This window comes from Amblyomma americanum, chromosome 11 (assembly GCF_052857255.1).
Source record: "Amblyomma americanum isolate KBUSLIRL-KWMA chromosome 11, ASM5285725v1, whole genome shotgun sequence".
NCBI classification, from domain to species: domain Eukaryota; kingdom Metazoa; phylum Arthropoda; class Arachnida; order Ixodida; family Ixodidae; genus Amblyomma; species Amblyomma americanum.
The window spans coordinates 87732822-87747226 of record NC_135507.1 but is presented as its reverse complement, the minus strand read 5'-3'; the positions used below and the strand labels follow the sequence as shown (position 1 = coordinate 87747226).

Genomic DNA, 14405 nt, shown 5'->3' with positions numbered 1-14405 from the left:
CGTCAACGCTCCAAGATGCTAGGCTGCATAACCAGCCCTACCAGGTCTAAAATTACAGAATTTAAATACACCCGCACCTACCGGTTGCTACACATCAGTCACGACGGTGGCACGGCGATAGCAGCGACGCTGCCGACTCATCGATGCTTGGATTTTCTTGCCAGACCCGCTGCCTCAGCCCTCAAAAGCATGGCCCGGTGTGTGGGGTTGAGGTCACTGAATGAAGGTTGCAGTTTTTTGCGAGAACTTTGTTGTCGGAATCAGGAACAGAATATATTGTAATGTTGGTGAAAATGTAAACGAAGCGGTGACGGCTGATGGAGCCTTCAAATTCTGGCCGGCAGTATTCACTTTTGTTGCTATTAGACGGGAGTGCCATGCTCGCTGCCTGCAATCACGGAGTCCTCCTTTCCGTTTCACTGCTTTACGTCACTCTTCTCCTATTTCGTCATCGGAGTCCCAAATTTGAATCGTAGCGGCGGGAAAAAGTTTTTCAACTTCGAATCCGAATCTCTCGGCAGTAAATGCACCTTGTGTTGCTGGACAAGTGGCAACAAAGCGACAAAATGCCGAACTAACAGAAAAAATTTCATAGCATTGTCCTCAGTGTCTGTTTACTGGACCATCGGTTATCTTGCCTTCGCATGACATGCTTTGCCTATGTGCATTCCTTCTTCCAGATTTCAACTTTGATATTATTGACTTGTGCTTTTTCCCTCATCATTTCAGCTCTCTTCCTGTCTCTTAATATTGCACCTGTCATTTTTCTTTCCGTAGCTCGCTGAGCTATCCTCAGTTTCAAGACTTTTCGTTAACCCACAAGTTTCTGTCACATAGGTGAGGCCTGGCAACATTCAAATATACGTTTTCTTCTCGATGTATACTGTTAAGGTGCTATTCGTGACTGGAGAGTGCCTGCCAAATTCTCTCCACCCCATACTTAATTGCCTAGTTACTTCACCTTCGTGGTTCGGGTCAGCGGCTGCTAGCCATCCTTAGTAGACGTATTCCCTGAAATCTTCGAGGGCTTCATTGCATATCGTAAGCTTTCATTCACACAGTGGGAAGACAAACACAGATAAGAGGGGAGACACCACCCCTCTGGTGCCTCCCGTCTTGTCCGTGTTCGTCTTCGAGCTGTGTCTAATGAAAGCATGAAATACCAACTCACCCAGCAACTGACTTTGATATCGTAAGCTGTTGTGTACTTAGATTACTTTAGATTAACTCTGATGGTTTTTAGGACAACTTCGCTTTCGTAGTTTTTCGATACCGATTTGCAATTTTTGCCCTGAGTTACGTAGCAAAGCAACGTCATCAGCAAATCGGAGATTACTAAGGTATTCAGAGATTGTATACCCAAGCTCTGCTCACTCCAATTCTCTGCGAAGAACCTCACGTAAACTCGCGGTGAATAGCGTTTGAGAGATCGTGTCTGTCTGGCTGATGCCTTTACTGATTAGGTTTTTGTCACGGGACTGTGGTGGCTGTGCAACCCTGATAGATATTTTCCACTATCTTTACATATGCCTCTTCTTCACCTTGGTTCCTCATCTTCAGTGCCGCAAGACTGCTGAGTTGTGGACTGAGTCAAATGCTTTCTCGTAATCTATGAAAGCTCTAAATGGGTTGGTCATAGATGTAGAAGTGGAGACTATTTGGGCACAATAGTTAGGCATGTAGGACGTCGATTGTCCGCTGCACTAGCAGGCGCCGTTCTTCCTCACCCTCAGCTCCAAGCCAGTCCAGCCAGGTCCCAACAGTGTGGGAGGAGGTGGGAAAAAAACCTGATTGCGTAGCTTTCTGGGCAGGAGAATAGCCGACGGAAGATGCTGGCATAAGGGGCGGGGCATTTGGGACATGAAGAATTGCAGCGGAGTTTGTGCACGTGTGACAAGAGTGTTGAGCTGAATCTGTCAAAGGATGTGAGCCTCCTGCATGGAATGACCACGATGGGATTCAGGGTACAGTTTGCGATAAAAACGGAGAGCACTGTAGTTTACTCTTTGATAGCTGCGCGATGGGGCAGTCTCAATCTGTCCTCCGAAGGTCTGGACCAAGGGATCAACGGTGCCCTGATAAGAATTTCACAGGCCAACTGGTTAACCAGCTCATTGCCATTGGTCCTCGACTTTCCAGGAGCCTTGACTGAGGAAGACAGTCAAGGCTGCTGCAACGAAGTGCAACCTCGAGCTCTGTGGATGGATGAGTGGGAGGTGTTTTATATTGCATGTCACGGATGGCCGCCTGGGAGGTAGTGTAAATAGCATTACGAGGCACAGGTGGGAGAGGATGAAAAAAAATTGGAGGGGACACATACGCTCGGCCGTAAGGGTATGACGCGATAGCTAATCACTTAATGCCCATATATGCAGAATTGGTCTTCCTCTACTTAACATTCAAAGATCCCTGGGATTCTTCATACCACTCCTGGTGCAGGGGTGCAGCAGTTAAGCGATGCTCCACTGCACTGAGATGGCATGCCACCGGTGGGACAACCTCGCATGATCACTCATTAATTTTACCGCCACCTGCCATATTTCCACAGGTTGTGACGGTGCCACAAGATTGCATGATATAGGTGGGCCAGCAGCCTCCTAGGTTGCTTTTCTGGCGATTTTTTGTTGATTTTTAACTCACGGTTAATGATGCCGAATTTTCCGCACCACAAGCTCGTTAACGTTGCTGCATTAAAATATTGAGTGGCATGAACCTAATCATAGAAGGGACCTCATTTATGTGTGTCCAGGGGAAGGGGTGGGGGTGTTGGAATGGGCCGCTAGTGCGAGTGACTCTGGCAGAGAGAAGACGATCAGAGAGGACCTGGCTACTGGCGCCATGGGGAACTGCGTAAGAGGCATACATGTAGGCGACTCCAGAGGTGGAAGGCAGGACTATAATGACAGGCAGTAGCATGTCGGTGGCCAGGATGCATTTCCGGCGACATATTGGAGGGAAAATGAAGTATACTGTAGTTAGAAGCTTCTGGTAGGGAGGAAGTAGAAAAGAAGCCGCCTTGATGGGGAGACTAGTAGCATGGTCGAGAAGTCAGCGGCCATGTACTGTACCGGAGAGGCAAGCCACTTGTCAGTCGCGATGAAGAGAGAGTGTGAATAGGATGGATGAGACCAGTGGAATAAAGTTTGTCAGTGGAGGTGGTTTGGGTTGACAGAGAGCAGCCTTATAGAGGCTGTGGAGAGCTGTGGCAAGAACTTACAGCTGGGTTTGGGTGAATGAGACGTATGGCCTGGAGTGCAGGAATTTGTTAAAAGCCAGCATGTGAGGAAGTCGACAGGTGTGCGCTTCCCGTAGGCCAGGGGCATACAGAGAAATCAGAGCCCCATATTTGTTCAAATATACCCCCTTTGCCAAAGGTAACTGGGCAAGAGGTTTTTACTTCTCAATGGAGCAGTTTTACAGCATGCCTAAACATCGAAACGTGTCAGAATGTGAGGAAAAGGGTTTACCTTACTTTACACAGATGCATAGCTTTAGAGTTGCCATAAATGCTTCTCTACGCAGCTAAGAAACAAACCACCTATGCCCGGTCACTTTTTTCAAAGACGCTTACCTGTGTGAGTTGCCCTACCATGACTGCTACGAAGTGCTCAAAAACTGCTTTATTGCCTGACGAAATGCATCTGCATCAGCTTGCATTTTTTTTTACTGCCACTGTAAGGCGATACGTTCCAAATGAGTGAACAAAATGTGGACATGCAAGAGCCGCACTGGTGAGACAAACTAAAATAGACTTCATACTATGCACTCAACGTGGCATTGTGCAGGATGTGGAGGTCCTTGGAAAGGTGCATTGTAGCGACCACAGAATGGTAAGGTCTCTTATTAGATTAGACTTGAAGAGGGAATGGAAGAAACAAATGAAGCGAAGCCCCATAATTAGTTCGTGGTAAAAGGTGAAGTAGAGGAATTCAGGATATCGCTCTAGAACAGATATTTGGCTTTATCTAAGGGAGAGGGCAGAGTGGGTCAGGGAACAAGTGCAGGTTAATGACGTCCTAGTTGGAATCAAGAAGAAGAAATTGGCTGGGGCAGAGCATGTAATGCGAAGGCAGGATAACCGATGATCCTTGAGAATAATGGGATGGACTCCAAGAGAAGGTAAGTCTAGCAGGGAGCAGCAGAAAGTTAGGTGGGTGGGTGAGAATAAGAAGTTTGTGGGGATATGGTGGTTGCAGCTGACACAGGACAGGGTTAATTCGAGAGATATGGGAGGGGTCTTTGCCTTGCAGTAGGTGTAGTCGGGCTGGTGATGATTGATGACTGCTATAGCATTAAAAAGAAATGCTTATGTTGGCTAAAACCTTCAGATACAAGATCTTTTGGCAAGACTACTTCACGCAGTCTACCGGCTCTCGAGTTTGCGTGAGGCCTAGCTATGAGGGTTACCTTGGGCAAACCATACATAAATAATTTCATGACTGGGATTCAAATCCGCGGCGGTGCAAAGAGATCAGCTTTGCTGGCCACTGCGTGAGAGCACTATACTATCACTGCAGCCGATCACGCCTTGTTTCAAACCAGCTGCAACGTATTCTTGCTAATATACACACTCTCGTGCTGTGTGCATTGCACATTTTTGTCTTCATGAACTAAAACTTCAGTGGAATTAGTATTGTCGCCAGATGTGCCGATGACCAAGCTAAGCAAAACCGTCAGCCAACCGGGCTAAACACAAGGTTTTTCACCGCTGCTCAGTTCAGCTATGTTTAAAACCCTGCCACTTTTTTTCTTACTGTGAAATTCACTTGGGCAAACCATACATAAATAATTTCATGACTGGGATTCAAATCCGCAGCGGTGCAAAGAGATCAGCTTTGCTGGCCACTGCGTGAGAGCACTATACTATCACTGCAGCCGATCACGCCTTGTTTCAAACCAGCTGCAACGTATTCTTGCTAATATACACACTCTCGTGCTGTGTGCATTGCACATTTTTGTCTTCATGAACTAAAACTTCAGTGGAATTAATATTGTCGCCAGATGTGCCGATGACCAAGCTAAGCAAAACAGTCAGCCAACCGGGCTAAACACAAGGTTTTTCACCGCTGCTCAGTTCAGCTATGTTTAAAACCCTGCCACTTTTTTTCTTACTGTGAAATTCAGGTGTCCACCAACAAAGTGGGCCAGTTATGTGCCTTTCCTTTCCTCACAAAGAGTTGCATTAGGCCGTGAATGAGTTTAGACTAGGGGAGAAAGGGAGAAGCTGCTTGTGCGTGATATTAAACAATACCTTCAGATGTGGAGGAAGATGACAACGCTACTGCTCTCATGTGCCTTGATGTGCCTTGCTCCTCTTTGCCGATGCAAAACAATGGACAAACCTTGCCGCAATAACCTTACTAACGCCCTCGAGTCGGGTCAGAACCACACAACACAATTCATTTTGTGCAATTATTCCTACGATTCCAGCATCTCGGCACTATATACTGAAATCTACTTACCCTGTCTAGCCTCACGTCGTAGGATAGCACGTCTTAGCCCGTTTTATAAATTTTTCCACTCTTTACCTTCTGATAACCAGAACGTAAAAAGAGCCCACCGCATCGCCTGCTCCATCCACCGTGATGCAGTGTATCCCCCACAAGCCCCCACCAGAACTTTTCAGAAGTCATTCTTCTTGCGCACAGCATAAAACTGGAATAGCCTTCCCACCAAAGTTGCCACCAGCATCGACCCACTAGCGTCCTGGCGGCTCATCGAGAACATTTCATCTTGATTCTTACTGAATTTTTTTTTGCCTTGTAACACCCACTCCCTTATGTAATGTCTCAACATGAGACCCTTGAGGAGTCAGATAAGCAAATAAACACTGATTGCTCTTAACCACAGATAAATACTTGACGTCCGATTGAGATGTAGAAGATCGACACTGGTTAAAGCAGAGGAAAACAGTTCACAGGACGATTTCGATACTATGTATCGCACAGCTACATACATACCGCACAGCTGGTTTGCACAAAACATATACACACTAAAAAGGACTGCTTATATATGTGAATGCGAAAGCATTTTGAGTGCTGACTCATGCTACTTTGCAGAATTGGTACAAGTCATGACTACGCATACTTTGTACCAACTTTATACACCTTACATCAGGTTACTTGTATAGTGCTGGGTCATGATATGTTGCTGATTGACTACGAGTCATGAGTCATTTCATGTCATTATGTTGCATTTCATCTGTCATGAGTACATGTTTGCTTACATGTGTAGTGACATTGTACACCGACATCTGATGTGAGTGGATGAGGTTAAGAAGTTTGCGGGGGTACGGTGGCCGCAGTTGGCAAAGGACAGGTTAATTAGAGAGACATGGGAGAGGCCTTTGCCCTGCAGTGGGCATAGTCAGGCTGCTGATGATGATGACATATAATGCTTTTGCATTATTGAAGCATGAAAAGTAAAAAGGTATGAGAAATTGTATGTATGTGTTTGAGATTTGTGAATGTATGGCTAGACTGCTGTGACCCTCTTGAAAGCATTCATTGCTTCTGCTGGCAAGGAAGAAAGATGTTAAATTAAGTGCAAAAAAAAAATCCACATTAACATTACAAAATGTCATGGCAGTGAGGGGGCAGGCAGGTAGTTTCTTAACACACAGAAAGGGAACAATGGAGGGTAAAGACTCGGGATGCTTGCCAAAACTGATTTTGCTTACTTGTCGAATAATACAAGATGCCGTGATCTATGGCCATTGTTATGAACTATTGATTTTAAAAGTTGTTTCCTAGCTACTACAGGACAGACGGCGCTGTAATAACTATGCAGATCCTGCAAATTGATGGCCGACCACATTGCATCTTTTGGCGACTGAAGACTGTGACACTAAGTGCAATATGCGCCTTGAGCCTGGCTCAGGAGGATTGGGGTTTGGGTCCCGTGTGATGTGTGAAGGGAGCTGGAAACAGTTATGTGTGAGGGTTTCTACATTGGCTTCATTTTGTTTTTGTGGACTTAAAAAGAAATGTATGCATTTTCTTCTTTGTTCAGGCTCGAGTAGTGCAGAAGCTCCATCTCGCCAGCAGGAGTGCTTGAAGGCCAAGCCTTCTTATCAAGAACTTGTACATATCAATATTCAGGAGCTCACGGAAGCCCTTGAAAGGAACAGGTAAGGCCTTATTAGGTGTCCATAGGAGTTTTGTGTTGAATATGCTCACCGGTTGGTGGGTGTCTGTCTCCTTTTGGCAGTGTAACACTCGAGGTGCCATTTTTAGGGTGATTAGTAATGTATTTACTCAAATCTAGGCCATGCCTCTATTCTAAGCCAACACCTGAAAGTTGAAGGCCAAGAAAAAAACAGAGCTTTCCTTGAATGTAAGCCAGGCAATAAAAAATGAGGATGACAGTAAGGACAGCATGCAAACGCCATTTATTACCACGAACCTGTTCCCGCTGACTCATCCTCGACATTGCTGGTCTCCTTAATACTGTCTTGTTCGCACAGGTGCATTGAAACCGTCAAGTGCATTGGGAATGCTGCACTTTCAGAACGAGCGCGCAACCAAGGTTTCCGGGATGTCATCACACGCTGCAGTGACTCAGCTAGCTACAACTCCTAGTGACGTGCGCTTGATGCGGCCTGCTGGAATTAGCTCGCTTGTTTCACTGGTCCCACGGAACGCCTCTCTCTTGCATCGCTCTCTTGCATCGCTTTCTTGCCATCTCTCTTGCTTTGGCCTCTAGCACCTCTGTGGTGCGAAGGTGGGTAAGAAGCAGGCTGGCGATCAGGTGGTAGGCAACTATGGGGTAGGTTCTAAGAATAGCAGGGGAGAGCTATTAGTAGAGTTCGTAGACAAAAATAATTTACGGATCATGAATACCTTCTTCTGCAAATGAGAGAACAGGAAGTGGACCTGGAAGAGCCTCAATGGTGAGATTAAAAATTAAATCGACTTAATACTATGCACTCAACCTGGCATCATTCAGGATGTGGGTGTCCTCGGAAAGGTACGTTGTAGCAACCACAGAATGGTAAGGTCTAGAATTAGCTTATACTTGAAGAGGGACCGGAAGAAGCTAGTGAAGAGGCAGTTCTTTAACGAGCTAGCAGTAAGAGGGAAAAATAGAGGAATTCAGGTTATCGCTGCAGAACAGGTATTCAGCATTAACTGAGGAAGACGATCTTAATGTTCATGCAATGAACGACAATCTGACAGCTATCATTACGGAGTGCGCAGTAGAAATAGGCAGTAGGACGGTGCGACAGGATGCCGGCAAGCTTTCTCAGGAGACGAAAGATTTGATTAAGAAATGTCAAAGCATGAGGGCGTCTAACCCTACAGACAGAATAGAACTAGCACAGCTATCGAAGTTAACAAATAAGCACAGGGTGGCCGACATAAGGAAGTTTAATATGGAGAGAATCGAGCATGCTCTAAAGAACGGAGGTAGCCTAAAAGCAGTGAAGAGGAAACTAGGCATAGGTAAAAACCTGATGTATGCATTAAGAGACAAGGAGAACAATGTCTTTAGCATTATGGATAAGATTGTTAAAGCAGCCGAAGAGTTCTACACAAATCTATACAGTGGCCAGTGTAATCAGAACGTTAATGATCGAGACAGTAGCGCACAGCAATGAATCATCCAACCAGTAATGAAAGAGTAAGTAAAGAAAGCCTTAGGAGCAGTGCAGAGGGGAAAAGCAGCTGCTGAGGGTCAGGTAAAAGTTGTGTTGAAGGACGGAGCAAAGATTGTGCTAGAAAAACTAGCCACTCTGTATACGCAATGCTTTATGACCTCAGCCTTACCAGAAGCTTGGAAAAAGGCAAACATAATCCTAAATCATTAGAAAGGAGATGCTAAAGACTTGAAAAATTACAGACCGATCAGCTTACTGTCCACTGCCTACAAGATATTTACTAAAGTAATTGCTAATAGAGTCAAGGCAACCTTAGACTTTAATTAACCAAATGATCAGGCAGGCTTTCGTAAAGGATATTCCACAATAGATCACATTCACACTCTCAATCAGGTGATAGGGAAATGTGCAGAATATTGTTACTAAGACGAAGAAGAGGGCAGTGGTGTGGAACGAAGCGGCGCTCTAGCTAAGCCCTGAGCCATTAAATCATATTTTCATCTGTCATCAAGTTGTCCCATCCCTTTGCTTGCCACCTCGTAACATTTAGTGTGAGGTGCCGGTTTCCTATCGTTATCCTGGTCCTTGGAGCATCGCCGCCTTCTGCTCACCTGCGTCGTCGGCTGATGGGACCTGGTCTCTGCCACCCGGTTCAACCCCAGCTCGACCTGACCAGAACCGACCAGCTCTCCCCGGCCCCGTCCCCAGCCCCGACAATAAGACACGACGACCAGGACCAGACATACTATGACCCAACGACGACCCGAACCAAGATGCCACCCCCGCCCAAGCTGTCCGACAATTCCTTAACCCTTCACCTTCGAATGTGGGCGATCGACTGCTGGATTTGAAGCTCCAGGGGCAACCGTTCGTCATATCATCTCCTTTATTTTGGTGGCAAGCCTTTCATCTTCTTCTATCCTTCCTGGCCATGCTCATCGTCACTTAAACTTTCAGAATTGAAGCAATCGATCGGGACGATTGCTCAGAGGGCCCGGGTAATGTTACGAAGATGAAGAAGAGGGCAGTGGTGTGGGACGGAGCGCTCACGTTAGGCCCGCAGCCATTAAATGATATTTTCATCTGTCATCAATTCGTCCCGTTCTTCGCTTGCCCCCTCATAACAATATAACCAACCCCTATATACAGCCTTCATTGATTACGAGAAAGCATTTGACACAGTGGAAACCTCAGCAGTCATACAGGCATTGAGGAATCAGGGTGTAGATGAGCCTTATGTCAAATTACTGGAAGATATATATAGGAACTGCATAGCTACCATAGTCCTCCTTAAAGTCGGCAATAAAATTCCAATGGAAGGGCTTCAGGTAAGGAGATGCGATCTTGCCAATGCTATACACCGCCTGTTTGCAGGAGGTATTCCGGGGCCTGAGTTGGGAAAAGTTTGGGATAAGAGTTAATGGAGAATACCTAAATTATTAATCTGCGATTCGCTGATGACATTACCTTGCTGACTCACTCGGGAGATGAACTGCAAATCATGATCAATGAGTTAGACAAACTAGGCAGAACGGTGGGTCTAAAAATTAACATGCAGAAAAACAAAGCAATGTTCAACAGTCTAGCAAACGAACAGCAGTTCACAATTGGCAGCGAGGTGCTGGGAGTGGTAAAGGAATAAGTCTACTTTGGGCAGGCAGTGACAGCTTATCTGGATATTGAGAGGGAAATAACTAGAAGGGTGAGAACGGGGTGGAGCGCGTATGGCAGGTTCCCTCAGATCATGAATAGCAGGTTACCAATATCCCTCAAGAGAAACGTGTACAACAGCGGTATCTTACCGGTACTCGCCTATGGGGCAGAAACGTGGAGGCTGATGAAAAGGGTTCAGCTTAAGTTAAGGACAATGCGGCAAGCCATGGAAAGAATAAAATAGATGTAACGTTAAAACACCGGAAGCGGGCAGAGTGATTGAGAAAAGAAACGCACGTTTTTGATATCCTAGTCGAAATCATGAGCAAGAAATGGGCTTGGGCAGGACATGTAATGCGAAGGCAAGATAACCGCTGGTCCTTAAGGGTAACGGAGTGGATTCCAAGAGAAGGCAAGTGTAGCAGGGGACGGCAGAAGTTTGTGTGGGCGGATGAGATTGGGAATTTTGCAGGCATATCGTGGGCGCAGCTGGCAAAAGACAGGTTTAACAGGTTTAATTGGAGAGACATGGGAGAGGCCTTTGCCCTGTAGTGAGTGTAGTCAGGCTGATGATGATGATGATGACCTCGCTGGTCACTGGAAGTGCAGCTGAACCTCACGATTTCACAAACTCTGCCAGTGCTGATTCTGTTTTGTGATGGTGCCCTTTCTTCGGGCCCATGAAAGCCCTCCTCATTGTGGTGTACGCAAAATGTACATCATGCTGCCCTCTCCAACCGGGATCATTCTTTTCGTCCACGCCAAAGTCCCGACCAGCTTGCAGGTTTCAGAACTGCTCTGTAGCAAGCACAACTTTTCGCTTGAAGGAGGCACTATAATGACACTGTCTGCTTGGTGCAATGAAGTCTGTGAAAAACTTGCACTGTTGTGGAACATGCCCATGCCACCACAAAAAACGTGGTCAAAATGGTAACCAGTGCTTGTGTGCATCTTGTATGCTTTTATAGACATTGGCTATGTATAGTAATGGTCATAGTGCCGTGTTCTGTTGGCGTTTCGCGGGGCCGCCACTGGCATGTTGCATTTTTTGTTATTATGCATTTATGCATTGTCGTCATATTTTATGAATACAACGGATTTTAAAAATCGTGTTTTAAAAAAGATGTCAGCCTAGATTCTAATAAATACAGTACTGTTGTCACGAACATTCCCCTAGTCTTTATGACACTAATGAGCGACTTGCCTAACTGCTATCATTGGTGGTTGAAAAATGGCATTGTACGCATACTTTCAGCATTGTAAGTTTTTTTATGGCATCACAAACAGCGATTGTTGAAACCCTTTGAGCACTGGTGTTATTTGGAGCTGAACAGAGTTTTGATTTTGTGGGTCTTGTGTTAGCAAGTGTCCTTCCCAAGACTGAAAGGTGTTCAGCAACCACTGCTTCAGTTTTGCAAAGCCGCTCATTTGATAGGGGTTGGCTTTGTTGCACGTAGTCATGTCTGTCGACAGCGTTTATTGCAGCGACACAAGTGCATGCTGCAAAGCACACGTGTTTAGACCATGGCATGGGGAATTTTCCTGTCCAAAAGTAGTGGTCTTAGCTTTAAAGGGACACCGAGAACAACCCATCAAGTTTTTATTGTGCGAGTCTTTTACTCTTTGGCTATGCATGTTGATGTTTGTCTGGGAACAAAACATGCATTTATGGATAAGAAAATGGCATTTAAAAATGGAATGCTTTTAGGAACCTGTGATCGCATTTGGGAAGTGAATGCTGGTGTAGCCTAACCTTGGTTATCTAGGCGTAAAAGAAAAAGGTATCTTTATGTCTTTGCAGTTCCCTACCGAAAACGGCCTGTGGTGACAATTGTATTTCACTTTGCGGCCTTTTGTTGCTCTTGAAAGCCACATATTAAAAGAAAATTTCGCCTAATTGTCATTAAACCGTGGTAATCTGTTAATGCAAGCCAACTTCAATATGCTTTCAGTGTCCAGATTCTGTCCAGCCTGATAGAATGATGAGATCTGTGCTTTCTCTTCCGAGGAGGTTGCAGTTGCAGTTCCTATTACAGTTCTCATTTCTTGGAGTAATTACTTATTAGCATCTACCAGAGTGCAACCTTTGGGCTAGAAAGGAAAATGAAACTTTTTAAAAACTTTGCCGTTGATCAAAAATTCGCCCTGATCTAGGACTAGAGCTTGGGACCGCGACCAGTATGGAGTACTCGCGCCACCAACTTGGTTAACTAGGACGGCAAGGGAGTGTTGGTGCGAGATTGTATTGATCAACAACTAGTGCTGGGAAAGTATGTAGTCTGCTGTGTTTATTAGACAGTGTGTGTACTGTACCAGTTCCCAGTTTTGTTGAGACTGGCCTGAGCACATGGCAACGTGTGGTGCTACTCTGCGCAGGAAGCTGCAGAAAGACCTGCCCATGCTGCTGACGCACCTGGCAGTGCGCCGCAAAAAGCCCAAGGTGCGCAAGAACTGGTACCATTCCATGGTCTTCCACTACCCATATTTTCGGGACGTGAACGGCATGCCAGCACCCCCCAATGAGGATGAGCTCACCAAGCGGGCCAACAAGGAGCTGGACCCGTACATGTCACCAGTCGTGCCGTGGTCCGCCGACGAGGACCGTTCCTTGGTATGACACCCGTGCCAGCTTTGAGTGCTCTCAGCTTTGCACGGGAGCTTCCAGTTGGCTCAAGTCACCGGATTTTTCCATGATACGGTGCAACCTTTTGGTTTTAATGCAGAGTAAGGGTGAAGGAAGGCCAGTTCTATGCATTCATGAGACTTTCCGCTTCAAGATGAAGTGCGGCTTATGTGTTTGATCATCTGTAAGTATATGGTATATTCAGGTTGGCTCGAGACCTGAACTGCCATACCTTACTTATGCATGGCACGAAAATTGCTCTGCACATTGTAAGGCGATGTAGATCATCATTTGGATTTTGTCAGATTTAAAGAGATGCTCAGGAAAACTTTATAAAATTTTTGTTGTCAGCGAAATTCGATAGTTCGGCGTTTTGTGGCTTGGTTGCCACTTCTGTGGTAGTGAAAGATGGATTTATTACTGCGAGGTTAGGGTTTGAAGTTGGAAAAGTTTCTCCTTCTGCTCAGTGTCAAACTTGGGCCTCTCTGATGATGTAATCACCGAAAAATGACATAAACGCAGACTCTGTGCATGGTGGCGATGAGTGGGGAGTATAGCAACACACGAAATGAAAGCTACCACCGGCTGGGCATAGCAGGCAGTTTTTATCAGGCATTGGTTTGCTTGCACCTGCCTTGTTAGGGATCCTATTCCCGATCCTGACAACTTCGGCCTTCACTTCAGGAACCTCACCCCCACAGAGTGTGCGATGCAGGTTCATGAGAATCTGCTGTGTCCATTGACTGGAAAAGGGCCCTTTGATGATGAAAAGCCGCTTTTTTCTTGACTTGTATCAGAGTGAGTGTCTACTGGTACAGCTATATGTGGGACTTCCTCTCGAGTCAGTAGCATCATTTTTGTACATCGTTACCGAAAACTGTTGCATTCTTGGGTTGGGTAAGGAGGACACTGTTAAGGTGAGCTTGGGCCTTTGCACTGGGGTAAGCTGTGAAGCAAGCACTGTGGAAAATACGTTATCTGTGGTGGTCACATGTTATCCAGTTAGCGTCAGCAGTGGTGTTGTGGTTTGCCATGTGGCACAACTTTTGCATCTGCTGCTTTGCCTAGGAAGGTAGTATGAAATATCTGGGGAATCTTTTAGTATCACTGATGCTGCCGTGAATGGGCTGCAGTGCTATCACTGCTTTTGTTTTGAAGTTCTTGCTCACGTGTCGTGACTATGGAGGTTGCCAAGGAAAATAACAGCAAATATGCCTGTGAGACTCCTGGTGAGAGCTTGTACCAGCTCACAGTGCACATTTAGCTGAGTTGATGGTACTGCCCAGAGAAAGAACAAAACTTGGTAGCGATCTTGCACTCGAGCCGCGCTTGCTGTTTCTAGAAGATGCTGCATGCTTGTCTTATCGGCTTAACACCAACTGCGTCAGCTTCTACCATAGAAGTTTCATCCTCTAACGTTCAAGGCTGGTCAGACGGATCATGCCACTGACACAAAAATAGTCAAGCGGTCTTGCAACATCAACGGCGCCGTGCACTAGACTATAGTTCTCCTCGGGCAGTGGAATTTCA

The 14405-nt window shown here is 45.9% G+C and overlaps 1 protein-coding gene across 3 annotated transcripts in view; it reads left to right on the top strand.

The window, feature by feature from the left end:
• LOC144110446 (uncharacterized) overlaps positions 1-14405 on the top strand; it is a 102976-nt gene that overhangs the window by 19580 nt on the left and 68991 nt on the right. For all 3 annotated transcript variants that reach the window (XM_077643345.1, XM_077643344.1, XM_077643343.1), the window contains exons 2-3: positions 7012-7129; positions 12629-12863. In XM_077643345.1, the coding sequence (XP_077499471.1) occupies positions 12651-12863 (213 nt within the window). In that variant the 5' untranslated portion in view covers positions 7012-7129; positions 12629-12650. The remainder of the gene's footprint in view (positions 1-7011; positions 7130-12628; positions 12864-14405) is intronic.